Source organism: Chanodichthys erythropterus, chromosome 14 (assembly GCF_024489055.1).
Source record: "Chanodichthys erythropterus isolate Z2021 chromosome 14, ASM2448905v1, whole genome shotgun sequence".
Classification (NCBI taxonomy): Eukaryota; Metazoa; Chordata; class Actinopteri; order Cypriniformes; family Xenocyprididae; genus Chanodichthys; species Chanodichthys erythropterus.
The window spans coordinates 26723714-26751547 of record NC_090234.1 but is presented as its reverse complement, the minus strand read 5'-3'; the positions used below and the strand labels follow the sequence as shown (position 1 = coordinate 26751547).

The 27834-nt window shown below is 37.7% G+C and overlaps 3 protein-coding genes and 1 non-coding gene across 6 annotated transcripts in view; 2 read left to right on the top strand and 2 right to left on the bottom strand.

Moving 5' to 3' along the window:
* The window catches only part of lrch1 (leucine-rich repeats and calponin homology (CH) domain containing 1), a 48467-nt gene extending 47720 nt beyond the window's left edge, over positions 1 to 747 (bottom strand). For 2 of the 3 annotated variants that reach the window (XM_067410598.1, XM_067410599.1), the window contains exon 1: positions 346 to 745. In XM_067410598.1, coding sequence (XP_067266699.1) covers positions 346 to 574 — 229 coding nt within the window. In that variant the 5' untranslated portion in view covers positions 575 to 745. Of the gene's footprint in view, positions 1 to 345 lie in introns of all 3 variants that reach the window. The other variant, XM_067410600.1, reaches the window with a different exon arrangement.
* Positions 525 to 8219, top strand: rubcnl (rubicon like autophagy enhancer). The gene is made up of 13 exons (XM_067410601.1): positions 525 to 656; positions 1476 to 1563; positions 1892 to 2536; positions 2828 to 2996; positions 4304 to 4358; positions 4447 to 4579; positions 4734 to 4867; positions 5994 to 6058; positions 6148 to 6386; positions 6777 to 6838; positions 7009 to 7162; positions 7326 to 7416; positions 7620 to 8219. The coding sequence occupies exons 2-13, from the start codon at positions 1561 to 1563 to the stop codon at positions 7721 to 7723; spliced, it is 1854 nt and encodes a 617-aa protein (XP_067266702.1). The 5' UTR covers positions 525 to 656; positions 1476 to 1560; the 3' UTR covers positions 7724 to 8219.
* A 444-nt stretch (positions 8220 to 8663) lies between these two features.
* On the bottom strand, positions 8664 to 8773 carry trnal-caa (transfer RNA leucine (anticodon CAA)). Its single transcript has 2 exons — positions 8736 to 8773; positions 8664 to 8709 (listed from the first exon to the last, which is right to left on the bottom strand). It is a non-coding gene; the product is annotated as a tRNA-Leu (tRNA).
* A 3706-nt stretch (positions 8774 to 12479) lies between these two features.
* Positions 12480 to 27834, top strand: part of dnah7 (dynein, axonemal, heavy chain 7) — a 78189-nt gene continuing 62834 nt past the window's right edge. The window contains exons 1-21 of the mRNA XM_067408992.1: positions 12480 to 12498; positions 12653 to 12763; positions 12930 to 13001; positions 13091 to 13181; positions 13261 to 13426; positions 13512 to 13602; positions 13732 to 13912; positions 15050 to 15122; positions 15570 to 15695; positions 17195 to 17314; positions 17907 to 18090; positions 18294 to 18473; positions 18930 to 19202; positions 19299 to 19426; positions 19496 to 19574; positions 19679 to 19903; positions 20562 to 20708; positions 21158 to 21478; positions 21730 to 22097; positions 23890 to 24076; positions 26397 to 26590. Coding sequence (XP_067265093.1) covers positions 12752 to 12763; positions 12930 to 13001; positions 13091 to 13181; positions 13261 to 13426; positions 13512 to 13602; positions 13732 to 13912; positions 15050 to 15122; positions 15570 to 15695; positions 17195 to 17314; positions 17907 to 18090; positions 18294 to 18473; positions 18930 to 19202; positions 19299 to 19426; positions 19496 to 19574; positions 19679 to 19903; positions 20562 to 20708; positions 21158 to 21478; positions 21730 to 22097; positions 23890 to 24076; positions 26397 to 26590 — 3218 coding nt within the window. The 5' untranslated portion in view covers positions 12480 to 12498; positions 12653 to 12751. The remainder of the gene's footprint in view (positions 12499 to 12652; positions 12764 to 12929; positions 13002 to 13090; positions 13182 to 13260; positions 13427 to 13511; positions 13603 to 13731; positions 13913 to 15049; positions 15123 to 15569; positions 15696 to 17194; positions 17315 to 17906; positions 18091 to 18293; positions 18474 to 18929; positions 19203 to 19298; positions 19427 to 19495; positions 19575 to 19678; positions 19904 to 20561; positions 20709 to 21157; positions 21479 to 21729; positions 22098 to 23889; positions 24077 to 26396; positions 26591 to 27834) is intronic.

Here is a 27834-nt window from a genome sequence, read left to right as displayed (position 1 = left end):
AACATCCTCTACTTTCATCCCACACATCCTCAAAGCTTTGCTGGGCGTTTGTAATGCATCTGGACACAACTGAAATAAAGTGACCCACATCTTTATCCTGGCCCAGGACAATGTCCTGTCCGCCAACCACATACTCTGTAACATTTTATATGAATGCTGACGGAGAGGTTTATCGGCATTCTGTTGAGTAATATGTGTATAATGAAAGTTTTAAACGGCCCAAAACATAAGTGGTCAAAAACACATTTTGGGTAACATTCCCGTTTGAAACTATTCTAAGCGGTTCTGACGGAGCAGGCGCGCGCACAGCGTGCTAAACACAAATAAAGCATCACTTCACGTTACCTGCTTCAACCGTATCCGTTAGGTCGTAATTTGACGCTGTCCGAGGGAATTCTTTCAGTTTTCTTGAGCTGAGGTTCATAAATCCAGAGTTCGCCGCATCCTCCAGAGCTCTCTCCAAGCCCCGGTTGAGAGGCAGGTTCGTGTTGGAGCCCAGTCCGCTCAGGTTCGTCTGTAATGCGGCAGAAGGCAGCTGGGAATGAGGACGGGGCTCCGGTCCCAGCGTCGACATATTCGCCCCGTCGGGAAAAAAAGCTCGTCGAAAGGCTCTGCGATCGGTATATCCTAAAGAAAATGTGCTGGTCTCAACAGCAGTAGGTGAATTTCCTCCTAGTGCGCTATCTGACTGTCTATAACGCGTCTGCGCAGTTTTTTTATGGAACTGAGCTCGTGCCAATAACGTGTTTGCTGGCCTTTACTACAGCGCCATCTGCTGTACGTTCATCGCAACAGCAAATACCGATGGCGCTTTAGTAGAAAAGTTTACTAGATGGATATTCTTATATAATAATAAAACCCCTCACCTTTTGGGAATTCATGGTTTTTATGCAAAATGAAATAGTATTAAGTACACAATAAATGCATGCTCTCTATTTACCCTCAGAAATATATATAGGCTATATTTTTCTAAATATTCTGTAACTCATAATTAGAAAAATAAATAGTAGACAGTAAAATGAGAGTGTTATGATCTGTTATATTATAATATTATATATTAAAATATTATTTTACTATGCAGCACACACTATATTAATTATTTTTGGATGCTGCATGCTTAAATTTTGGTCATAAATGTTAGAAATAAAGTTTAACATTTTTATGAGTAGACCAGATTTAAGGAGAACATTGTGCACACCATTCTGAAAGTGAGTCTGTACTCCAGAAAATATTTAATTTATTATAATTTATGATTAAGGTTAAAAATATACAATTATGTCTGTGGCTAATGACTTTAAACACTGACTTTACAAGCACACCTAATGAAATTTTATTTAAAAAAACAAGCAAATTATTAGTTAAAAACATATTAAATAAATTTTAAACAATCAGGTTATCATGTTAGATTAGTCATCTAATCAAGTAAGTTAGACACTGTTCTGCTTTTTTAAGGAAATAGTACACTGTATTTACAGATCAAGGAAGTGAAACTGCCGGAGACTAATCAGATCATATCATAAACGAAAGCAACAACTTTTCTCTTAGTTTCTCGAACAAAATATGGTGAGTATTACTGGTTTTTATCTCTTTGCTAGATAACATATCACATAATCAAACATGCGTCTAAGGACTTTTTACTCTCAGCTGTCGGTCAGAATCATTGAGAAACATGGGTAATGCTTCAATACAAACTGCTGCAGTTTTGAATCTGGCTTTCTTTCTTCTGAGGAAAATGGAAGATTTTGAAAAATTACTATTTCTGTCCATACAATGAAAGTCAGTGGGGGGTCCAGTGTTGTTTCAGACCTCATTGACTTTCACTGTATGGACAAACACAGTTCAAGAATTCTAAAAACTATTTTCCCTGTACTGTCCCTCTCTCTTCCTCCAGGCAAATGCTGGTAGTAGCAGCAGTATCATCAGACAGCAGCGCTTTGTTAACTGGTTAGCGAATTCTGAATTAAGTGAGAATCATTGTGACAGCACTGATCATGATGATGATATTGATGAAAGTGGACTGAAGCTGTGCGAATGTAACACTCCAGTCAGTGAATGGGATTCAGACCTGCTCGACCCCGAGGAACAGTACCATCTACCCCGGAGCAGCCCTGTCATATCCCGCAAGAGACATAACACAGAGACAGAAAAACAATCTGATCGGTCTTTGACACCTCCAAAATGGGAACTATCCATCTCTCCAATGATGAAATCCAACTGTTTAAGTGCACATAGAATTAGTCCCTCAGACAAAGACAGAAACATTGATCACTGTGGTTCACCCAAGGGCTCTTCAGGACGGACAGAGTTCCTCACAGGTAATCATGGCAGAGGAATTTCACACGTCTCTCAGGACACTAAGCTTCACAGCCAGTCTTTAGTTTCTAGACGGTTACAGGAGGGTTTCCAGTCAAAGACTAAAAGAAGAGCCTGCTCTGACATCCAACCAGCATCTGCTCAGAGAAGCTCAGACCGAGCTAAGAAACGTGGATCATGTGTTGATGAACACAGCACTGAAGATATCTACAGTTTGGACCAGGTAGTTATGCTATAAAAAAAAGTTTGGTTGAATTTAATTAAAAAATAGAGTGTATAACTTTTGCAAGCCATTTTTAAGACTATATGCTGTTCATTTACTATTACTTGATAAAGGACCTGAGACACAACACAGAAAAAAAAAAAAAAAGTAAAGTCATTAAAAAACTTCAAATTATTGTTTATTAACAGCCTCTGGATGATTTTTGCCCTTTTTGAAAGCCTGCTTCTGTTTGAGAACTCTCATATTATAATTTTACAAAAGTAAAGTGTGTATTTTATTGTTTGTCTTCAGGAAAATGCTCATTTTGTAGTTGTGGATATGGTACTAGAAGTTCTGGAGGCGGTGAAATGGGTTGTGTGTCTGCAGCAGTTAAAAAACACACATCCTCATCAAGACAGATGTGAAACACACAATACTTCAAAAGCAGACTCAATCTCTTCATTTGACAGCGGGTTTGAGGGTAAGAACGGATTGTGTTGCAATAAAGTCCTGTGTCATCCGCATGTAATGTGGTCCTGACAGAGGTCAGATAATGCTGACCTGGTCTCTTTAAAACTAACAGGTCATCATTAAGTATTTACTTCTGTAGACTTTAGTTTGCTGAAATAATTATTCACTTCACCACAATTATAAGTAACATTTTACAATAATGTTTAAATGTTAACATTAGTGCATGCATTAGGTGTCATGAACTAACAATGAAGAATACTTTCACTGCATTTATTAATCTAGTGACTTAAAAATATGTTAACTGGTGCTATAGTCTCTCATATTACTCTTATTTTTTTCATAACACAACTGGAACCGTCTTGTGTTTCAGTTATTGGTTCTAGTGGAAATGACCTCTGAAGACTTAATTTTAAGAATTAATTTTACTGTAATACTGCTGCACTGACTATTTTGTACATTGTACTATTTTTTCTTATCAGAAGCTTAAGTAAGATTATAAAATAATTTAAACTCATCTAAATTTCATATTTACTACATATTTATTTATTTGGTGAGTAGCTATAATAAGCAGGATAATGTATAATAAGCTGATCATTATCGCAATATAAGTAGTATAAGAAGAAATTAACATTAATCAAGATTAATAAATAATCGCAATAAACAAAAATAAACAAATATCATTTTGTGTGATTTAATTGTAGCTATTACATAATGTTGAAGTATGTCACCCCACCATGCAGATTGTTTACTTGTTTTAAAGATGCTACAGAGGATGTTTTGTTTTATACATTTTTGCAATATTACCAGAAACTGTCTTTACTAACTGACAAAAGACTATTTATTTAAGGAATAATATCAATATACATCATCTGTGCATGAGGTAGGGCCTTAAAAACATCAGCCAATCGTTTACGTGATCATCGCATAAACGATTGGCCCTCTGGCTTGTCAATCACTGCCATTACGTTCCTTGTGACGTGCGCGCTCCAGTAACTTTCCACACTCCACAGGCGCCGCATGCAATGTTTTTGTCAGGAGTAACAACTGCAGATTATGAGTTACCTGCGGTGAGTCCGACATAATGAATCCACTAACAGGACACAGCGAATGCCGGTGGTAAACAAATTGTTCCAATACTCGTGCACAAGTTTTGGGAGGCGTTCCCTCGAAATGCATGTGCTCATTTCAAAAACTCAATAGTAACAGTGGTTTCTCAGTCGTCGAAAATATCCTCTATAACACCTTTAAAAGAAAAACAATTCATATTCTAAAGCAAATTTAAAGAAAAATATTATTGTGTATTTGTTTCTTTGCCAGATGACAGCGCCCCCCAACTATCTTCAAACAGATACTCCCTGGCTTCATTTCAGAGGTATGCACTGAATTCTGCACGTACAAGGTCATATCATCATGTTTACATTTTTATGCATGATTTCCAGACAGAATTGTTTTATTTGCAGTTGTCTCCAGAGCTCCAGAATGCAGTGTTCTGCTGAAGATCTAGCCTATCATTTGGTTTCAGAGTTCAGGAAGCAGTGGTTCCCCTCTGAGCTACTGCAAAACCCTGTCAACCTCAACTCTGCTCTGCAGGAAGTGAGAATGGTTTTGTATAAACAACACACACACACATTCATGCAGAGAACACACAAGTGCAGCCACACACACACTTTCTCTGCCACATACTGTACACACATAAATCATACATACATATAGCTTAATTCATCACTTCTGGCCGTCTTTTCCGCAGCTCGCTTTCCCTATTATGGCAGAGGACAGAATCAGTATAACTGAAGAGATCATGCAGAAGACCAGAATGAGAGGAGCATTAACCTGGGCTCCACCCAAATTTCAAATCATCTTCTGTGTCCAGCCAACACACAGGTGAGCAAGACCACCACATCCACAATAACAGAGTTTATACATTCATGAAATAATAAACACTCTAAAAAAATCTGTAAAAAAAAAAAGAAAAAAAAAGTACTGTATTAATTTAACAGAATCTTCCGTATTTATTTTTTAAAGGTGTTTTACCTGTATTTTGAATTTTGCACTTCATTGAGTTGTTTTTTAGGGTTAACAGAAATGTCTGTAAAATTACTGGATAATGTCCAGGTAATAAGTTGCCAGTACTTTTCTGTTATTTTATGGATTTATTTATTTTTTTCAGTGCACTTTAAAAGAATACTTATGTGCAAAGTGAATGAAATGTTTTAAGACACTTGCCTGCATGTTATTTGCAATTAAAATAAATATTTTGTATTAAGACTTACAGTAAGTACATCTTTATAAGTTTCATATTAAATACAATATATTGTCTTTGAAATAAGATTAAATTAAATTAGTAACTTAAGTAACTTAACAAGTTACTAATTTAAGATTAAATTAGTAACTTGTCATGCATTTAAAAATATTTGTAATTACACATGTAGTGATGAAGTTTTAATTTAGTACATTTAAAATATATTTACTTGAAATGTAATGCTGAATAACACTATACAGTTAAAATGAAATCAAGCACTTTACATGTGATTTATTTATTTAAATGATTACAAAGTACATTTATTAAAACTGCACTTAAAGGGTAACTTCACCCACAAATGAAAATTATGTTATAATTACTGTACCCTCAATTTGTTCCAAACCTGTGTGCATTTATATCTTCTGCTGAATGCAAAAGAATATATTTTGAAGAAAAAAAAAAAAAACACTATGGTTAAGTTAATGGGGCCCATCAACTGTTTGGCTACTGACACTCTTCAAAATAACTTCTTTTGTTGTCAGCAGAAGATTTAAATGTGGTTTGGAACAACTTGGAGGTAAGTAAATCATTTAAGTATGTTAAGAAACAGTAATGAAAATGTACTTTATTTAAGTACACTTACTATTATTATATTACCTGCAACTTTATAAATATTCACTTTTAAGATTTGAAGTACACTTATGCATATTCCATACAATTAAGCGAATTTCTTTTTCACAAAGGTGTTGATATAAATATGTTTTTCAGACGCAGTGACGTCATCACTTCCCAGCACTTCCTGTGTGCCGGTTGTGGTACTGAAGTCGAGCCCAGTGAGTAAAGAAGCTGCTCTTAATGAGATTCATGTGGTCCAAATCTTTCAGGCCTATACATTAAACCTTGACTATTCCTCTATCCCAAGGGTATATAAAGAAACTGCGGTATTGTGACTACCTGGGTAGATACTTTTGCGATTGCTGCCACGGTGGTTTGGAATCAGTGATTCCAGGTCGGGTTCTGAATAACTGGGATTTTGCACGGTATCCGGTCTGCCATTTTTCCAGACAGTTACTGGACTCTATATGGCAGCAACCACTTTTCAAACTTACAGGTGTGGCCAAAAACCTGTACAGCCAGGCCAAAGAGCTACAGCGTTTCAGAGTGAGTGTTTCATTCTTTCCTGGGACAGTGAGAATGTTTATGCATAACACACATTTGTTTTCTATACATATGATACATTTTTAATTACACTACTGTTCAAAAGTTTTTGAAAGAATCTCTTATGCTCACCCAGACTGAATTTATTTGATCAAAAATACAGGAAAAACAGTAATATTGTAACAGTAATATAGAAATTTTATTAAATCAGCTATAAAACAAATATAAAATACTTAAATTTGAATAATCATCGTGTTTTGATGCTCTTTGTCCTTAATTCTCATTAGCTTTTTGTAGAGTATCTGTATTTCTTTTGCTGTGGTAGTATTAGGCCAGTCAGGTAGCATGAGCAGTTATCTCGTGATATTAATCATGTGCTCTCATTTGCTTTAGGAACTACAGGAGCAACTAATAGCCATCAAAAAGCTTCTGAGTACATGCAGACTATCAGCTGGGTGATTTGTCTCTTCTCTAACCATTTTGTTTCTGACCAGTTTTGGTACAGAGAATTCATAATGGACATTTTTGGCAGTGCCATATAGCCTTGAAACAATTAGGATATGATGTTTCTTTAAGAAAGCTGGGTATGTAGTTTTTCTTTATTGACACCTGTTTCTCTAACCAGAGTCCTTGATGAGTTTAAACAACTTCCTGCTCACCTGATGCAGGAACTCCACCTCTTTTCCATAGAAGACCTTATCAGGGTGAAAAAGGGTCAGCTCTGTACCATTGCAAAAGCCTTGCAGCAGTCTGCAGTTGCTCACATAGATCTTTGTGAGGTTTGTCTTGCTATTATTTAGACGTCTCAATTAATTTAAATCTGTTATGCATGATTGATCACAGTTGTGGTCTAAGAGAGCAATATATATCTGTGCAACACACAAATGTACTATTATTATACATATATATCTCAACAGTCACTGTCTCTCTTACAATCTTCAGCTGTGTCAGGCCAAAGGTTTTATCTGTGAGTTCTGTCATGGGAAGGAAGTGCTTTTCCCTTTTCAGAGAGACACCTGCACCCGCTGCCAAGGTCAGACATCAACATACTAAAAGCTTTTCCAACACACTGTTTAAAAAAAAGAAACATTTTAAAACAATGCTTCTGTCCACCTTGGGTTAGTGCTTTAGCAGTTAGTGTAGGAGGAGAACTCAATAGTATAAAGCTGGTATAAGGCCATTCCTGTATTTCATAAAATGACAGTTGCCTTATCTTGGATTTTTTTTTTTTTTTAGATTGCAGAGCCTGTTTCCACATCTCGTGTTTTCGTGATGAATCGTGTCCCAAATGTGCCAGACTCCAGAAACGAAAGAAACTTCAGGAAGACATCGGTTTATGAAATCTACTTCTTGCTGCATTTTTAATCTGCATGCAAACGTCCAGGTCTTCAGAGTTTTTGAACTGTTCATTTAGGCCTACTTGATATATGCTGACATATGTAATTGTGTAAAGCACAGATGAATGGCCTTTTCATATTTATAATATGTGCCGTCTGATGTCTGCTCTTTCTTATTTGTATTGGTTACACAGAATTAGGATTAATTAATATGTCAGAAAATGTGAATCACTTACATTTGAAAACACACAGCTGAAATTTGGACATTAAAATTCATCTGTGCACATTTATTCTTCTTCCCTGACAAAATACAAAATGTTCTCACACAAGACCCCTGGAGTTAATATATATATATATTATATATTTCATTCTAGTATTGGGTGTTATATGGGCACTTTTGGTCCTGCAGACTTTTAAAAAATGACATCTCCTAAAACACATTTCACACTCAGTAGTTTATTCTATAATTTTGTGAAATTAATTTCCACCACAGGGTAATTTCCACCACATCTCAAATAATGTTGTATATATTTTAATGTATATATTTAAATACATTCTTTAGTAAAAATGACATTTTTAACATTTTTTAAATAAAACGGCAGACTTGCTAATTTGACACTGTTGTCTCCTTGGCAAACAAGCACACTAACTTTTTATAAAGCTTTACATGGGGGCAAATTGATTGGCATGGTATAAATAACTAGGGCAGACTGAAATATATCAATAAGTCCTTTTCACAAACATTAAAATATTGACATGTTTTATGTTTAAGTCATTGTTTAGATCATCATAGTTTAATCATAATATTATTTAATATTAATATATTATTTTTCAAATGTATAGGTGTTTAAGATTTAAAGTCTGAAACAAGTGTAAAAAATTTAGCGTGTCACCGTCCATAATCAAACATCCTATTATCTCTAATAATTAAACAGAAAAGTATTGTCAGAAGTGGGATTCGAACCCACGCCTCCATTCGGAGACCAGAAACCCCGCTTCACAGGAAGGTTTGATCCTTGAGTCTGGCGCCTTAGACCGCTCGGCCATCCTGACATACGTCACCTACTGCACTGCAGTCTTTCTGACTTCTCAGTCCATTTCTTCGTATGCCTCAAATATTAATCAAACTGTTTAAACTGTTGGTTTTTTTTTCTTATCGTAAGAAATACTCTGATTTTACAACATTTGCTTTTTCATTTGAATCTGATTTTTAGTATTCTTTTACGACTTACATTAAAACTGCTACTTTATTAAACGATATAAATGTCGATTATATTAATAGCTGATTTCAAATTCTTTATACTTTACAAAACAATCGGAAGACTGTACTGTATTCAGAAACAAGCGTGCAGCGCTAACGTTAGCATAGGCTACAGCGGTGTATGTCTGCGAAAATTACAACACCCACAAACAGCTGATAACACAGACAGTATGAAAAGCTCATTAGCTCAAAAGAAATGAAGCTTATACAAGAGACATCGATATTGACAGTTGCTGGTGACTTAAAGAGTCCAAGGAAAAATTACCATACGGATTTCTTTTTTCTTTTTTTTTTACCATGCAGGACTTATTCAGACCTATTCTGATTTTCTCTCTAAATATAAAATGCAACTATATATATATATACTGTAGTTTTATATTGTCCCCTCTGGTCTAAAAATACTTCTTAAAAATACCTGTCCTCAGCTCTCTCTACATTCAGTCGAATCTGTTTCTCTGTCTCCCCATTAGGAATAATAATAAATGTGTTTGGGCTTTGTTTGAAAGAGGCCTATATTCCTCAGATCTGCTATATCATTTTGGAATGGTTGTGTGTTGATGGTCTGTTGTGAAGTAAAACGTGGAAACATTCTCAAAAATATCACAAATAAAATCAAAGAAATTTCATAAACTCATTTATAAATACCCTTGCAATTACTATTTTGTAAAAAAAAAAATAATAATTGTGATATTTTGTACATTGTAAAACATATATGGTTAAACTTGAATGAAAGTTCACCTGCTGCCTTAAAAATGTGAGTTAACTCAACTTGAAGATGACCTTTGTTTCAACTCAAAAATAGTCAAGACAACTCATTACTTTAAGTTAAAAATTACACTTAAAGTAATGCACTGTCTTGACTATTTATGAGTTGAAACAAAGGTTATCTTCAAGTTTAGTTAACTTATGTTTAGTTGAGTTAACTCACATTTTTAAGGCAGCAGGTGAACTTTCATTTCTAAGAGTAACAGAATTTTAACAATACTTAAAACAATATTGAAAAATAAGATGCAAAATTTATATTTGTAAAAATTGTAATATATTTACTTTCTTTCTTTTGATTTTGTCTCCTATTTATTTATTTATATGCTTAATTAATGTATCCCCTGACCCTATTTGTAATCCTTTAAAACCCATTTTTAAAAAAGAGGGCTTTTTCTACAGTGGAAGGAAGTGGAGACACGTTGTCATTTTTTACAGTCTACACTGTAAAAAATTACCGTGATTTTAACAGTAAAAGACTGTAAAAATGCTGCGGTGAAAAACTGTTAATTGGTTTACAGAAAGTTTCCGTACTATATACAGTGAATAACTGTAATAGATCTAACGGTACATTTAATGTAATTTTACGGTGAAAAATAACAATTCATTGTAAAATTTACAGTGAAAAAACGTAAATTGACATTCCCACAATTCCCTGTGTGACACTTCACATTTGATATATTTTTGTTGAAATAACTCTGTTTCTTCCTAGTTTTTCTAATTTTTTTTCTAATCAGTTATGTACATTAGGGTTTTATGTTACATCTAATGTTGTTAAATTAATGTTTATTGCATTTTTAAAATTTCATGCATGTTACCATGATGGTGTTTAGTGTGTGTGTGAATGACACTGTGTGCACCTTTTTTTATATTAGTATTGTCCTCCTCAGCTTGTGGAAAAGCTGCTTGTGATGAACTTTGATTCATCATGTGACTCTTATCACCACTGTGTTTGGTGACTATCAGTGTATTATAAAGATACAAAGCAGATATTAGTACTTCATTAGGTTGGTAAATTAACATTATATAAGTTAATGAAATATGTTATTTTACCGTAAATTTTACTGGGATTTTTTTTACAGTGTACTGAAATCCAATGTTAAATATACATATTTAAAATGTAAAATTCACATGTAACTCCGTAAGTATGTTTACGGTTTGATGTCATTTTTACAGTATTGTTCTGGTAACCACAGCTGCTGGTATTTTTCCGTAGAAACAACAGGATTTTTTTTACAGTGTATGGCAGCAGGAAATTTTGAAGATTCTCATCATAGTCAGGGCAGTGCAACTGGTACAACCGTACTGGGCCCTGCAGTGAACGGACCAAGGGGCCCTCAACTGGGCCTCACGCTTGGGACAAAAAAAAGTATCTGTTAAAGTCAAGCACACACATAAACAGCCTCATGCAGTGTGTGATGGCCTCAGAGAGATGGGTTTCTTCTGGAGAGATGCTCATCATGTACTGATGAAAGAGCAGCAGGGGTCTGATGTCAGAGCACTGTAATGTTGACTGTGATTGATGGCACTCAGTCGCGGTGAGGGGTTAATGAAACTGTGTCTTTTTCCTTTTTTCCCCATCATGTCCCTTCATTTCCGACATCTCATGCTTGTCAATAGTTTATTTCACTTATCACTCTCCATCCTCTAGTCTAGACTGTACTCCCTGTCCTTCAGGATTTAAGTGTTGTTTTTTTTGTTTGTTTTTGATTGAGTGACTGGGCATTTGAAATTGAGGAAGGACTGAATGAAGAAGAACCTTTACATCCTACCATCCCTGTGTCAGTTAGGGTTAAAATATGTCCAGCTGAGGTAATGGTATTTTGTAGCTGGTGTAACACTGGCACTTGTTGACTTATTATTGCAGGATTATAACTGAACTAATATGAAAGGCACATGTATAATGTATGCATATTAAATTCTTTTCCTGGAATTCTGGAATATATATGTGGGTTTTATCAAGGCCGTAACCGTCTTGAACACTGGGGGGACCTTTTTTTTTTTTTTTTTTAATAAAGCATAAAGAAACAAAACAGTGAATGAAATTGCTGCTAATACAATGCTATATCAGATATGTACAATAAAAATTGTAGAAAAAAATCAATTTTAATAGTACATTGAGAACTCATGTTTAATGTGATAGTTTCATAATACAATATATTGTTAGTTCCGAGATTCTTCAATTTAATTTATTTTAACCTTTGTGTCTAAAATATCAGCACACCATCATCAGCCCTTTTCTAATGAGACTGTACTATATAGTATATAATGTTATAGTATGTATATAGCCATTAGCCACATTTGTGGCTTAAATGAAATGTTGCTTAACTTACAGTAGGCTACTTACTAACAAGTTTACAAAGTCGTTAACTTTACTTTCTGTTGTTATCTTTGCTCGCATGCACTTGTTGCTTTTTTGACTGACCACAATGGAATCTCTTGCGGCCGAGTGATTCTCCTTAGCTCAAATATAACTGTTTCACTGTTTCACTGTTTTTTTTTTTTTTTGCTAAGGAAAAACTGTATTTCTAGTACTTCACCAACAATGAACCGGCTATAAAATGTTAACGGAACGAAGCAAAAAAAAAAAAAATAAAGCAAAATGCTTTGTGCGCGTGCTGGGGGCGGGCACTGTCGCCTTACATCAAATGTAAACCAATCAGAACCCATTCCGCTTGGACTCGCGCTTCCTTGGTTACCGTGCTGGCAACGCCAAGACACATTCACAAGCGGATAAGTCACCAAACAAACACTGGTAACAGCTTAAAACAACTTTTTAAACTAAACTCAACAATAACTTATATATTTCCAAATAAATGATTGTGTTTAAGCTATTGCGTAGACTGCAGACCGTTGGACAGGTGACTAGCTGCGTTTTTACGTACATTTGCTAAACTGTCCTCTTACAGATGTGTTGACATCTGCAAGATACGGCGTTCTCAAAGCTGCTTCATATTAAAAAGTGAAAACGACCAATTTATTAAATGTAAAGACCCAAAGTGCAGAACATGGAGATGCCGGTGAGTAAAAAGTGAAGTTTTATTTCGTGCTATAGATTTTGTTTACGTTCTCTTAAATAACTTATCTCAAGATGACAATCACTCAGTCTGAGTGTTGTGATACGCTATTAATTGCTAACTGCACAATTTCGGAATAATAATAATAATAACACTAAACATCTTCCAGGGGTCACTTGGAAAAAGGAACCCCCCAAAGAAACCAGAGAAATCTGTGAGTCTTTTACCACAGATACAGAAGGTAAAGCTTGGCACTGATCCACCAAACCTCTTTTAATCAAGATTATGTCTTCTCATTCTACAACAGTATTGATGGCTTGTGATTTTCAGGTTCAAGCAAAACCTCAGTGGCATGAAGCAAGCCCAAGCTTTAGACTTCAGGGACCAGCTCAGGAAGACCCCCTTGGGTCTTTGCTCTCCAGTAAGAAATACAATATATTTTGATTTGCAACCCAGATTATATTATCGGTGTGAACATACTTCCAAATTCCCTTTAGGAGACGTGCAAGGAGCAGGGGTGCAATGGAGTCAGACTCGTCATCGAGGTCCGCAACATGTACGGACCAAATATGGAGGGATTTCAAGAGTATCATACAAGCATCGTGGCAGTGACCAACCCAAGAGGGATCGTGAGCAGTTTCGCAGTGCTCTTGTCAGCATTATTATGTGGGTTTGATTTCCATAAAGATGAGTTCTTGATGACAAATTGCACCTGTCACATATAATCACTAAAAGAACAATATGATTTCAGGCAGCGTGAAGATGCCACTACTGCACCCATCACAGAAGACAGCACCCCATCCACTTCAGGATCACCTACTGCTGCAGAGAAGGACATTTTGGTAAGGAATGGCCTTTTATCTCCAGATTCATTTCCAGAATAAAAGGTAATAACTTCTGTGCAATTAAAAATACAGTATGTCATCATGCTGTTTGGTCACAAACATTGTGTCTTGTCTTATGTCTTTCAGAGGTACTACTATTACATCCGCAATGGGATAGGCACAGAGGATGTGGCAGCCATGGAGGACTCCTGGCTTGAGAATGTTCTTGCTTTAGTCCCAGAGCACCTGAAAAGTTTGAGCAGAACCATTGAGGCTGTCTCAGATGAGATAAGAGAAGACTATCTGCTGAGCATCAAAAAAGCCATTGGTACAGTCTTCTGTTTGGCAGATCTGGCATGTAGACACGATTGCATCAAATATTTCGGTGGTCTAAAACTTTTTCACCTAATTCAGATCTGTGCCCGGTTGCATAAAGCACCTTAAGTGTAATTTTCCCTCAAGATCGCCCTTATGTTTCCCTTAAACTTAAGGGTGTTGCAGAAAATAACCGTTAAGTGTTACTTAAGGGTTTCTTTAGGTGAAACGTCATAAACCCTAAGAATTTCCCTTAAGTATATATTTTTCACTTAAGTAATGCGTAAATGTTGCATAAAGCCCCTTAACCTTCATTTCCCTAAGTATATCGTAAGGTTCGTAAAACTTCACCTTAAGTTTTACACGGAGAGAGCAGGTTCAATCCAAGTCGTATAACGTGTACAAATTGTACTTTAGCGGTTTATTCACATAAACATTGATGAAATATAACATATCTTATAACATATCTTATATGGTCAACGGAAGCGCAAACGTGCGTGAATCACACGCAAAAACAAACCTCATTGGTTCTTGCACGCACATTATTTCAATAAATGGACATAAATGATGAGATAATATTAAAAATATCTTTATTTGTTATCCAAAGATGAATGAAAGTCTTATGGGTTTGGAACGACATGTGTCAGGGTGAGTGAATGATAGCAGAAATCTCAATTTTGAGTAAACAATCAATTTGAGTTTCTCGTCTCTTTCATATTTGGTTTTCTTTTTTGTTTTCCTTATCCATATTTTGTTGTTTTCTGTGAAAACTTACCACGATACGTATTAACAAATAACGTGTCCATGGCAACAGTATAACTTTTTAACGACAAAACCTGGGATGCTGTCTTACCTAAGAGAACAGTTTAAGAGATTATATGCAACACCCTTAAGTCATTCCCTTAGTTAAGGGGAAATCACGCCTTATGTGTCATACTTAAGGGAAAAACTTAAGGTGCTTTATGCAACCGGGCACTGATGTTTAGTCTAGGTGCTTATTTCTACAAGATATTTTTTCTTGTCATTTGTAGTGAACAATCATTTAAAAAAAAAAAATCTACCCCCTTTTACCATATTCTATGACAGTGTTTGTCCTGACCAAATATTGTGTGTGTTGTTGTCCTCTATTTTCTCAATTCCTCTATTGTAGTGGATTTTGTTCTGCGGGACCCCAGAGAGAATCAAGAGCTCAAAGCCATAGATCTTCCCCCCTACAGACAGGAGTGAGTCCTGCTAAATTCCTTTTAGTGGTACAATTTACAAGACAAAAATAATATCACAGACATAAAATGGACCATAACGGATTCTAGTTATTCTAGTTAGTGTATATTTGTTAAAATAATACAGATTCATGAGTATGAAAGTAATTGTTTTCTAGTAAATTCAAATACAGCCTTATATTATCTGATTTGTGATACATGATAATTTGACGTTGATATAACAAAAACTTCTGTGGCATGAGTACTTTAAAACTTTATCTTATCCCCTTCACTTCTACCCATATGATGTAAAGCCTTTTGAGTTATGTTAATGTTATTTAATATAGTTAATGATGGAATATAGAAAAGTACCTTCACTGTAGAAAATAAACATATGTAAAATCACCTTAATATTCTGTCAATCATTGTGTATTAAATACAAGTTTTTTCTTTTCCTTTTTTTTCTTGCAGACTGGAAGTTATTCCAAAGCCATGGAAAAAATCATTTCTTCAGGCCCAGAAAAGAATGAGAAACCAGCTTCACTCAATCAATCCCATTATGCTAGCAGTACTGGATCTGTGGCAAGTGTCTTTCAAGTAAGTGTCAAATGACCATGAAGACACTACAAGACTTGAAAATGTCAGAACGTTGAATGTGTTGAACTTGCATTGTGGCAATGAATCCCGTATACTTCAGTATACTTTAAGAGTTACAGAAATAATATACTTGAAAAGAATATACTTTAAGTGCTGGAATATACTAGAATATAAGTCTGAAGTAATTTTTTTCTAACTCTATTGCACTTTATTATTAAAACAGTATGATTTAAAATGTACTTTAAAGCAACTCTTTAAAATACTAAATCTAATTATGTTGTTCCAAACCCAAACCTGTCATTTTCCTTACGCAGCTGACACAGTAAGCACAGCGCAGGCTTCCGTGTACTACGCCAGAACGCAGACTCATTATTGGCCGGCTCCTGCTTCAGCATCACACGCATGTGTAATGCTGCTCACGTGTACAGCTTTGGCCAATACTGAGCCAGCATTCGGACGTAAACACAGAATCCATCACTGTGCTTACTGCGTCAACTGCATAAGGAGAATGACAGGGAAGAGAAGAGATTATTGAATAAACTTGTTATTTTTGTTTTGTTTTTGGGCACAAAAAGTATTCTCGTCGCTTCATAAAATTAAGGTTGAACCACTGCAGTCACGTCGACTGTTTTAACAATGTTTCTGGAACTTGACAGTGGTAATTAAATTACTGTCTATTGAGGAGTCAGAGTGCTCTTGGATTTCATCAAAATGTATTAAGGGTGAGTAATTTATGACAGAATTTTAATTTTGGGTAAATTAACCCTTTAAAGTATTGAAAGTATACATTCAATACTTTAAAGGTGCAGTTTGTAAAATTTAGCGACATCTACTGGTGAGGTTGCGAGCTGCAACCAATGGCAGCTCACCCCTCCCTTTCAAAGCAAAATAGAGAAGCTATGGTGGCCGTCTGGCCGACACAAGTCAAAGATGTCATTTTCTGAGACAGCAGAGAGTGCGTTAGCCAGTCAAGCAATGAGGTTTCTTCTTACTTTTAACAAAGAACGGCCTCTGATTCTAATAAACCAGACGACTACTACTACTGCTACTTCTGTGTGCATATTCAACATAGTGATGATGCAAGCTGCCTCTAAAAACACAAACGAATTAGAAGAAGAACAACATAGTGATGAAACACGCTCTGTAGAGTGTTTGTCCGTTTAGGGCTGCTGTAGAAACATGCCGACACAAAATGACGACTTGACATGGAGGGGGGACCCGTGGTGTATGTAGATATAAATGGCTCATTCTAAGGTAATAAAAACATAACGGTTCATTATGTAAGGTCCTTATACACCACTGAAAACATAGTTATGTATATTTGCATTTCTGTCAATAGATCCTCCGAAATTTTACACATTGCACCTTAAGGCACACTTTGTTTTCACAAGGGCCATGGTTGATGTCACAGAGATGTTACTCTCAGTTCCATTATTGTGGTTGCCTCTGTTCTCCCCTCCTTTTCCATAATGTCCACATTGTCTTGTTCCCTTCTGCAGGAAGTTGCGCCTTATTGATGTGGAGGTCTTCCACAATGAGCAGGAGTCTGTGGAATTGTCCACCTTTCAGCATTTAGTCAACAAACACATTGAAAATGCCATAGGCATTCTTCTCAAAAAGTAAGCACTCTTTTCTGTTTTTATATGCTTGTAAATTCATCATTGACCACATTAGTGTTGTCAAAAGTACCAACTTCGGTACTGAAATTTAAAAAATGTGATGCTTTGAGCACTGTTGAGCAGATTCGTAAACACCTCTGATTGGCCATTGTGCGCTCATCGGATATGTCTGTGATTAGCTACAATGATCAATGCACAGGAGCATTTGAAAGCACACGGAAGTGTTTGAATTTTTTTAGCGTTTTGAAAGCAGGAGCGGGAGCGTTTGAAAGCAGGCATCTATCTGCGGACTGTTCCACGTCAGACGCCTGCTTTCAAACACTACCATGTGCATATATGTAAGCCTTCGATGAAGAGCGTCATTGAAGACTATTTATTTTTGAAGCGTTGATAATTGAAGCCAATCACAGACATATCCGATGAGCCGTGAACACAATGAAATTTCCGAAGTCGGTACTTTTGACAACTCTAGACCCCATTAATCCAAGCTATCTCTTGAATTTTTATGGAAAAGGACAATAACTTGACAGTCATCTTAAGCTCAGCGGACTGTACCATGCAAAAACAATGCAACTGTGATTGTTTCTAACAGGTGGATACCAGAAGTGCAGCAAATCTATTATCTTGGTAATAAGCGCAAACAGATCCCTAGCAACACTAGTGTTGCTCAACTACAGTCTTTCTACAACTGTGTGGCCACGCTCATGAACTCCCAGCTCCAAAGCTTGGCACTGGAGTCCATTAAGGACTACACACACCTCATCGCCCAGGACCCTGTAAGATCTCCTGTGTCACTGCATCTGAAACTCTGAACCCTTTTTACTTTGAGAAAATTGAATTATTATATCACTGTATAACCTTTTTTGCTTCAGTGCATCTTTGATGATTTATTTTTTGACTAACAATCCCTATAAATCTTCATGGCCAATGAAGTAACATGTTATTTTTTTTTTTGTTTTTTTTTATTCCCCCATTGAAGCATTCAGTGCGAGCCTATGAGCATCCAGGGTTTGTCTTAAGGCTGGTCCTGTACAAAAATACTATCAAATTTGAACCTGATTTCAAAGACTTTGAAGTCACCCTGCTCAACATCTATGACATGATGCTGAAATCCTTAAGTTTGATCCCCCGAGTGGAGACGAAGCTGTACCCAGAATGGGTAAACATATGTTTTTTTAATTTTATGTTACATCTTGCTTGTGGTGTGTGGTTCAATAGCTGAAATATTTAAGGGATCATATCATGAGGAATCAAATTTCCCTTGATCTTTTGAGATGAAAGAGTTTATTAGTTGAAAACACTATGTGTCAGAATTCAAAATGTCCTCCCCAGTAAAAGAAAAATGTTCTTTCTGAAACACAACTTGGTTAACTTAGTTAACAGAAAATTCAGAATGTTTTTGGTTAAAAAAAAAGTATATATTATAGTTGGTCTTCAGGGAGAGAGAGAAAAATCACACCTTATCACACCTTTAACACTGTACAAAGATTACCTCTAGTAAATTTATCAGCTGCTATACACAAACAAATATAATTCCTTTAAAAAGCAGTCTTTACTCTGATTATTGGCATTAATATTTCATGTATTTACACACTTTATACTCTGCTAATTCTAGCCTGGCCCAGAATCACAACGTATTCTGAAGCCTATCATCCTGCCAGAGATCCTGAAGGACCAGCAGGAGAAGGTCAAACGGGTAATTTGTGCAGAAAGCGCAGAACCTTTGAAGCATGTCCGTCTCTATGATAAGTATGCTCCGCTGGTGTCCCAGCAAGCTGAGGAGGATGTTAGCCAGTTCCTGCAAGAGCAGCACTCCTTCCAGGAGCTGATGATGGAGGTGACCCGCTACCAGCAACTGGCTGATGAAATCCAATATAGCACCCTAAAGGTTGATCTTTATTTACATCAATTGTACTTGCTCACATTCTACTAGATTTTCCCCACAGATTATGATTGACTGAGAATATTCATCTCTGATGTTTAGGTGGTGCGATTGGGCATGTTTGAAGTGCACTCCCATGATCTGGTCTGTGCCCTCGTAAAGCGAGCGGAGGGTCTCCTGGATAAACTGATCACTCATATGTTGCAGGGTCATCAAGTGTTCAATAACAAGTGAGTCACTGCCGAATTTCTGAATTTTATTTCAGTAACCTGTTAGTAATCTGTGTCACTAATCTCTAGATTGTGCGAGGAATATGATACAATATCAAATAAAGCCCTTAGACATCCATCAAACACACAGGAACTCATGGAACTTAAGGTAATACTGACAAGCTCTATCTTGGAACCATTTTTGTTTAGTTAGTTAGACAAAAAACAAAGACCTTTCATTATGTCATTTCCTGTTTGTCATTTACGCTGTAGACATATGTGGAGAAGATAGAGGCCGAGGAGATGCCTCAGTTGGAAATAAAGCTCCAAGAGTCCAATAGCAGGTTGTGTTTCTTGGTGGATTATGTCACATTCTCGCTCACAGACATCCAGCTGAACAGCAAGACCTTCCAGCGTCATGCACAAATGCCTTCCGTCTTTGATCAGCACCGCCAGATTATCAAAGAGAAAACTGCCCAGTTCCAGGATGGCCTCAAGGTACTAGAGATGCCACACTCTGGCCAATCAGCATAGACAACTCTAAAACCAATTGGTCAAACCAAACATTGAAACATACAGACAATGTCAACATGGCAACAGACACAACAAACCTTCACATTATGCAACATTTTGTACATTAAATTGTATAGTGGATATAAAAACAACAATTAGGGAAAACAATAAGGAAGCATCAAGCTTTTATTCTGTACTTAGCAACAACAAAAACACAAGAGCTCTAAAAAATCCAAACTTATAAGATACAAACTTATAAAATCGCCAATAACACTTAATTCAGGGCAGTTGTGGCCTAATGGTTAGACAGTCAGACCGGTAACCCGAAGGTTGCGGGTTTGATTATCAGTACTGGCAGGAAATGACTGAGGTGCCCTTGAGCAAGGCACCCAACCCCCAATCGTTCCCTGGGTGCCACAGCAAAATGGCTGCCCACTGCTCCGGGTGTGTGTGTCTACCACTCCTAATGTGTGTGCACTAACTTGGATGGGTTAAATGCAGAGGACAAATTCCAAGTATGGGTTACCTTGCCTTCACATGTCACTTTGACTTTCACTTTTCAAATATGATGAAAAACTGCACTTTGATGTTCACTCTGATACTGCTACACTAATGCATGTAATATTGTGTTTTTCAATCATAGTTGAGGTGTGAGAGGGTTTTGGAGGATCTTGAGAGCTATGAACAACAAGTGGAGGAATTTATGACCTTTGGGGACCTCTCTGAGCTCAGCAAGTATTTGAAAAAAGCTCAGGCTCTCAATTCCAAACTGGACTTGGTTATGGAAAAGGTACAAAAATATGTTAGGTTAAAAATGTTTAGTTGTTTTACTGCTTCATTAACCATTTTTTTAACACTTGTATTGCATAAAAAATGCCGGATGGGAACACCAAGATGTGAATACAATTTCAAAAATGCACTTAAAAAAACCCTCATAGCTCACTTGAGGCAGACACATTTTTTAATACATTTTTTATAAACTGTGATGCAAACTCATTTACTGAATACATTTTTAGATGTACATCAAAAGATGAAGTCATTCAGAGATAAAAAGAAAACCTGATGTTCTTGTCTTTCTGAAATGCTCAAGCCGAAGCCTGTTCACACTAGTGCAGACAAAATGGATGTTTAGTACATTTGTCAATTGTATTTGTTGAAAAGTTTTAGAGTACCCCTGATAATGGCTGCTCTTATCATTGCACCTGCACAATCAAACTCGTACACTCTCTTATCCATCAGATCAGAGGCTTCAACCAGGAAGAGGAGGCCTTTGGCTGGCCTGTCTCTCAGTATCCACAACGCAAGACTATTCAAGACCGTCTGCTCCCTTATCTGCGGCTGTATGAGATGGCGGCTGAGTTTCAGAGCCAGCACCATCAGTGGGTGACCGGCCCACTTGCAGCCGTCAACCCGGACAAAGTGGACGCTGATGTGGGTAACTACATCCGTTCCTTGTACAAGCTTGAGAAAAGCTTCCAGGATTCACCAAAAGCTCTTCAAATTGCTAGCTCTGTGAAAGCAGAAGTGGAAGCCTTTAAGGAGCATATTCCACTAGTGCAGGTGCCGTACAAAGATATGATTATTTTTATTTGACTTTTTTGATGGTGTGTCTGTATTTAAATAGGGTAAAATGTGTTAAATAGAAGTTATTGTACCTCATTCTTGGTAGCTCAACACATCATAAATTAGTGAAAATATTTAATAAATCAATATGCAAGGGACTGAAATCTGCTATGCTTTCTGGGGACTTCTGAGGGTGCAGATTTTGTGCCGGCCTACTCATTAATTATGCGGATGATTTGTTTCGACAGGTGCTTTGCAACCCTGGTCTCCGTGAGCGCCACTGGGAGGCCATGTCTTCAGTTGTCGGCTTCCCCCTCAAGCCCTCAGAGGAGGATGCCTGTGTGGCCCAGTTTCTTCCCCTGCATTTGGAGGCTCACCTCCCTGCCTTTGAAACCATCAGCGAAGGGGCCAGTAAGGAATACGGTCTTGAAAAAGCCATGGAGCGTATGGCCAGTGAATGGGCAGGGATGGAGTTCACCCTCCTGCCCTATCGTGAAACAGGAACCTCCATTCTATCCTCATTGGATGAGATCCAAATGCTGCTAGATGACCATATTGTCAAGACCCAGACCATGAGGGGCTCACCATTCATCAAGCCATTTGAGGCCGAGATACGGTGAGAGTTGGGAATAGTTTTGACATCTCCAGTGTCACATTTTAGTCAGTATGAACAATAGTGCCTCATAAGTGTTTATTCTACAAACATGCAATACTTATACACACATGGTATCACTAGATAGATAGATAGATAGATAGATAGATAGATAGATAGATAGATAGATAGATAGATAGATAGATAGATAGATAGATAGATAGATTGATTGATTCATTGATTCATTGCTTCATTCATTCTATAACAAACAGTAGTTTTTTACAGATTTATTTCTGTATAGTGCATAAAAAATGCTAAATATGCCTTTTTTTCCACCATCAGGCCGAAACATTCTAAGCAATGTAAGTAATCTTGACATTATCATTTCTGATACAATCTGTATGCACTAAATTGCTGGTTAAATACACTATATTGCCAAAAGTATTGGGACACCCCTCCAAATCATTTAATTCAGGTGTTCCAATCACTTATGTGGCCAGAAGTGGCAGGCTGCTTCTACAAACATTTGTGAAAGAATGGGTTGCTCTCAGGAGCTCAGTGAATTCAAGCATGGTACCCTTATAGGTTGCCACCTGTGCAATAAGTCCATTCGTGAAATTTCCTCACTAAATATTCCACTGTTTCAGTCAACTGTTAGTGGTATCATGACAAAGTGGAAGCAATTGGGAACAACAGCAACTCAGCCACGAAGTTGTAGGCCCCGTAAAATCACAGAGCGTGGTCAGCGCATGCTGAGGCACACAGTGCGCAGAAGTCGCCAACTTTCTGCAGAGTCAATAGCTACAGACCTCCAAACTTCGTGTGGCCTTCAGATTAGCTCAGTACGTAGAGAGCTTCATGGAATGGGTTTCCATGGCCGAGCAGCTGCATCCAAGCCTTACATCACCAAGTGCACTGCAAAGCCGTCGGATGCAGTGGTTGCCGTCACTGGACTCTAGAGCAGCGGAGACGTGTTCTCTGTAATGTGACAAATCACACTTCTGTCTGGCAATCCGATGGACTGGGTTTGGTGGTTGCCAGGAGAACGGAGAAGTGTAAAGTTTGGTGGAGGGGGGATTATGGTATGGGGTTGTTTTTCAGGTGTAGTTCCAGTGAAAGGAACTCTTTATGCTTCAGCATACCAAGACATTTTGGACAATTTCATGCTCCCAACTTTGTGGGAACAGTTTGGGGATGGTCCCTTCCTGTTCCAACATGACTGCGCACCAATGCACAAAGCAAGGTCCATAAAGAGAGTGAGTTTGGTGTGGAGGAACTTGACTGGCCTGCACAGAGTCCTGACCTCAACCCGACAGAACACCTTTGGGATGAATTAGAGCGGAGACTGTGAGCCAGTCCTTCTCGTCCAACATCACTGCCTGACCTCACAAATGCGCTTCTAGAAGAATGGTCAAAAATTCCCATAAACACACTCCTAAACCTTGTGGAAAGCCTTCCCAGAAGAGTTGAAGCTGTTATAGCTGCGAAGGGTGGATCAACTCCATATTAAACCCTACGGATTAAGAATGGGATGTCATTAAAGTTCATGTGCACGTAAAGGCAGGCATCCCAAAACTTTTGGCAATATAGTGTAGCTTTAGTGACTCAAGATTGGTCACATACTTTGTAATCCTGATTTAGCTGCACCAAAATGCAAAAAGAGACCCTAACCATGTCAGTGAGGACAGATCTGTACAGAACGACACAGTTCAGCAATGATAACCCTTCAGCCTGATGGTGGAAAAGCGCTAGTTTTTAGCTATTCGTCTAGCGTATATACATTGAATATGAACGTGTCTGTATGCATGTATCTCAGGGACTGGGAGGGTAAGCTGCTTTTGCTGCAGGAAATTATGGACGAGTGGTTGAAGGTTCAGGGCACGTGGCTCTACCTTGAGCCTATCTTCAGTTCCCCGGACATCATGGCCCAGATGCCCGAGGAGGGGCGTCGCTTTACTGCTGTGGACAAAACCTGGAGGGACACTATGAAACAAGTCAGCTTGGTGAGTCAGAAAGCCCCACATAAGCAGCAAAATATAAACACATATAATTTGTGTAAAACTATAGTGTGCTCATGACAAATGAGACAGCTTTCAGACACACGCCCAAACATAGTCACTCATTTCAGTCTCAGTGCTATGAGAGACATCAATATCTGTTGTCCACCTCTAAATGGAAAAAGTCACCTGGCTGTACCATCAAATAGGAATTATGGATTTTGTCTGGAGGGACTCAAATCTGGGAGTCTGCAGAAAACAAGGCCATCAAACAGCATGAGGCATGTTGCTTTCCTCCAAAAGGTTTGAGAAAATGTGTGTCCATAGGTTTTTTAAAAAAACCTCAGCACCTTTTAAGGGAGTTAAAATACACTTCAGAGACTTTTTGCTGACAGTTGAAAGACATTGTGAAATAGAAACTCACTTTAGTCATATTATAAGCTTGGTCATATAGAATTTCTTTAAACATGAATCTAAAGCAATTCTGTGAAATAGCATGTTTTTGACAGCTAATGATAATATGAACTGCAATATCAGAATGTCCACTAGGTGTCTCTCTTCATCTATGGTACCCACAGAGCTGTTCATCGCCTCCAGATTTTATTTACTCTCTTCTAATGTGTTTCTAACTTTCCCCATTTGACAGAAACAGAGATAAACATTCTGTAATTGAATTCAAAATTCTGGGCTTCTTTAAGGATGTTTTCCTTTTGAATAATTCCTACCACTACTCCACGATTTCCACATTAGGCTACAAGCCATAAATGGCTCTTCTCAGAAAAGCAAACATATATTATTTCAGCTGGAAGGCAGGTGCTCTTGCCTGTTGCTGCTTTACCAGATTGCTGGTTTCATGAACAGCAGTACATAAAGAAAGACATGCTTATAATATCGGTGGGGGGTTTGGAAGAAACATCAGCAGATCTGAGCCCAGTTTTTATTTTGCATAAAACACAAGTAGGGACATATGGAGCTGTTCTGAAACCCAAGGAATAATGCTACTGTAAATGAAAGGGAATGCATTCATGAAGAAAACGCGATCAGTGACTGTGAATATCTAGATTTGTTGAACAGCCCACCTGCATGTTGCTGCACCCTGTGAAAGGAAGCGGATGATTTTCAGCATCCCTTCATTCAGGCGCATTCTGGCAGCAGTCACCCTTTTCCTCTAATGTAATTCAGTGTGATGGAGGGGGAGAATAATTAAAAGAGTAATTGGCATAAAACATCCCCTCTCTCTTTCATTAGAGTCATGCAATGGTGTTTTTTTCATGTTTTAAAAGGGTTATTTGGTGTGGGCTTTGGTTATTAACAACCCCTCATTACTTCCTCTCAGTCCCTGTCAGAAAACTCAGGCTTTTTTGTCATCCAAAAGTGATCGTTGAACTTCAATCTCTTCGTGAACGTGAAGTCTAGTCACCGTAGGTAATAGAAAATCAATAGCAATCCGAAAAGGGGAAAAAGCAATTATTATCTCTTTACAGGTGAGCAGCATCTGTGAGGGGTGGAAAGGGAGGGGTATCCAATTGTTTCCTCTCTCTCTAATGAAGGACGTGGCCTTCATACAACCTTTGGAGGAGCGTTTGAAAATCAGACAGCGAAAGATGGGATGAGTTTTCCTAGTGGGAGACACCTTTTATAAATGAACTCTTTTGTGAGAGCAAGGAAAAATGGCTATGAATATCATCTTTTCATCACTGGATTTATCTGAACTTTGAGGGCAGAGAATTAAAAGGACTGTGATGGTATTTCATTACCCATGATTTTCATTCTTGTTGAGTTTCTCTAGTGCAGCTGAACTTGAAAACATCTCACACCCGGTCTAGAGTCTTCCTTTAGACGTCGGTCTAATATGTCCAGCTATGGTCAAATATGCACTTTACTGATCTACTAAATTATTAGTGGTGCATGCTATAGAAGCTTTTTCTCATACATATGGTATGGGATTTGAACAAACCCCGATTTATAAAACTTCAGCGTATGGCTTGCACTGGCTGACATGAATAATACCATGGTGCTTGTTGAGGAGAGGTGTTGAGAATTGTTGAATCCCATAGATTTACAGTGCATTGAAGGAAGAACCCAAGCCATATCTAAGCACCTGGCTTGGGGCTGTAAGCAACAACCCAGAACACCCTAGCAACCACTTAGAACACCTAATAACTGCATAACTATGACTTGGAAATCACCTACAACCAAGCATCACAGCATCACCCCATAAAATTTATTTAAATTTTATAAGACATGGCTAAATAGATTGCAAACTGTTTCTAAATATGTCTCTTTGTGATTTTCATTCTGTGCATTACATGTGTTTCTCTCTTAGGATAAGCATGTCCTGGCAGTGGTGGCCATTGAAAAGATGCTAGACAAGATGAAAAGCAGTAACGAGTTGCTGGAACTCATTTTGAAGGGTCTAAATGAATACCTGGAGAAGAAGAGACTCTATTTCCCCCGCTTTTTCTTCCTGTCCAATGATGAGCTGCTGGAGATCCTCTCTGAGACTAAAGATCCAACCAGGTACAGAGGAACTTTTGAATGTATTCAGTAGTGACAGTCTGATAGATCTGCTGATATTTGGCAATACCTGTATCTTTCCAAATTTTACTTATAGCTTTGTCAGTGGGTAATGGATTTTGTGTGTGTGTGTGTGTGTGTGTGTACATTTTGAGTGAATGTTGTATAAATTACTTTTTCTTTTCATTTTAGCAACATTGGGGCATATTTGCTATCACTGAATTGTTATAGTCACAGGACTATTGTCACAGGATTCTGCTCAAAAGAACAGCATGAATTTGAAATATAAATGTTCAATATACTGTAAATGTTCAATTTATATTTATATCTTACATAAATGTGTTTGCTCTAGTTTTTTAGAGTAAAAAAAATTAATTTCTTTAAAAAATATCTTACTGACCTCAAATTTTTGAATGAAAGTGTATACATTGGCATTATAAATGTCACCGCTGAAAATCAGTATACACCGATGAGCAAAAACATTATGACCACCTGCCTAATATGCTGTTGGTCCTCTTCGTGCTGCCAAAACACCTTGAACTCTTCATCATGTTCCTCAAACTATTCCTGGACAATTCGTGCAGTGTGGCAGGGTGCATTATTTTGATGAAAGAGGCCAGTTCCACCAGGGAACACCATTGTCATGAAGGGATGGACCTGGTCTGCAGTGATGTTGAGGTTGGTAGCACGTGTGAAATTTACGTCCGCATGAATGACCGAACCGAGGGTTTCCCAGCGGGAACGTGGCCATCCATGTGATGTAAAAGAAAATGGGACTCATCGGACCAGGCAACCTTCTTTCTCTGCTCCAAGGTCCAGTTCTGACACTGACATGCCCATTGTAGGTGTTTTCAACAGTGCACAGGGGTCATCATAGGCACTCTGATTGGTCTGCGGCTACGCAGCCCCATACGCTGGAGATTGTGATGCACTGTGTGTTGTGACACATTCCTCACATAACCATCATTAAAATTTTGTGTGACTTGTGCCACTGAATACCTACGATTGGCTCGAATTAGACAGGATAGCCTTCATCGCCCTTGTGCATCAGTGAGCCTTGGGCTCCCAACACTGTTGCCGGCTTGTGGTTTGTCTCTCCTCGGACCACTGTTGGTAAATTGTCACCACTGCTGACTGGGAGCAACTCACAAGCCTTGCTGTTTTAGAGATACTATGACCCAGTCGCCTTGACATAACAATTTGGCCCTTGTCAAAGTCGCTCAGATTGTTATTCCTGCCCATTTCTC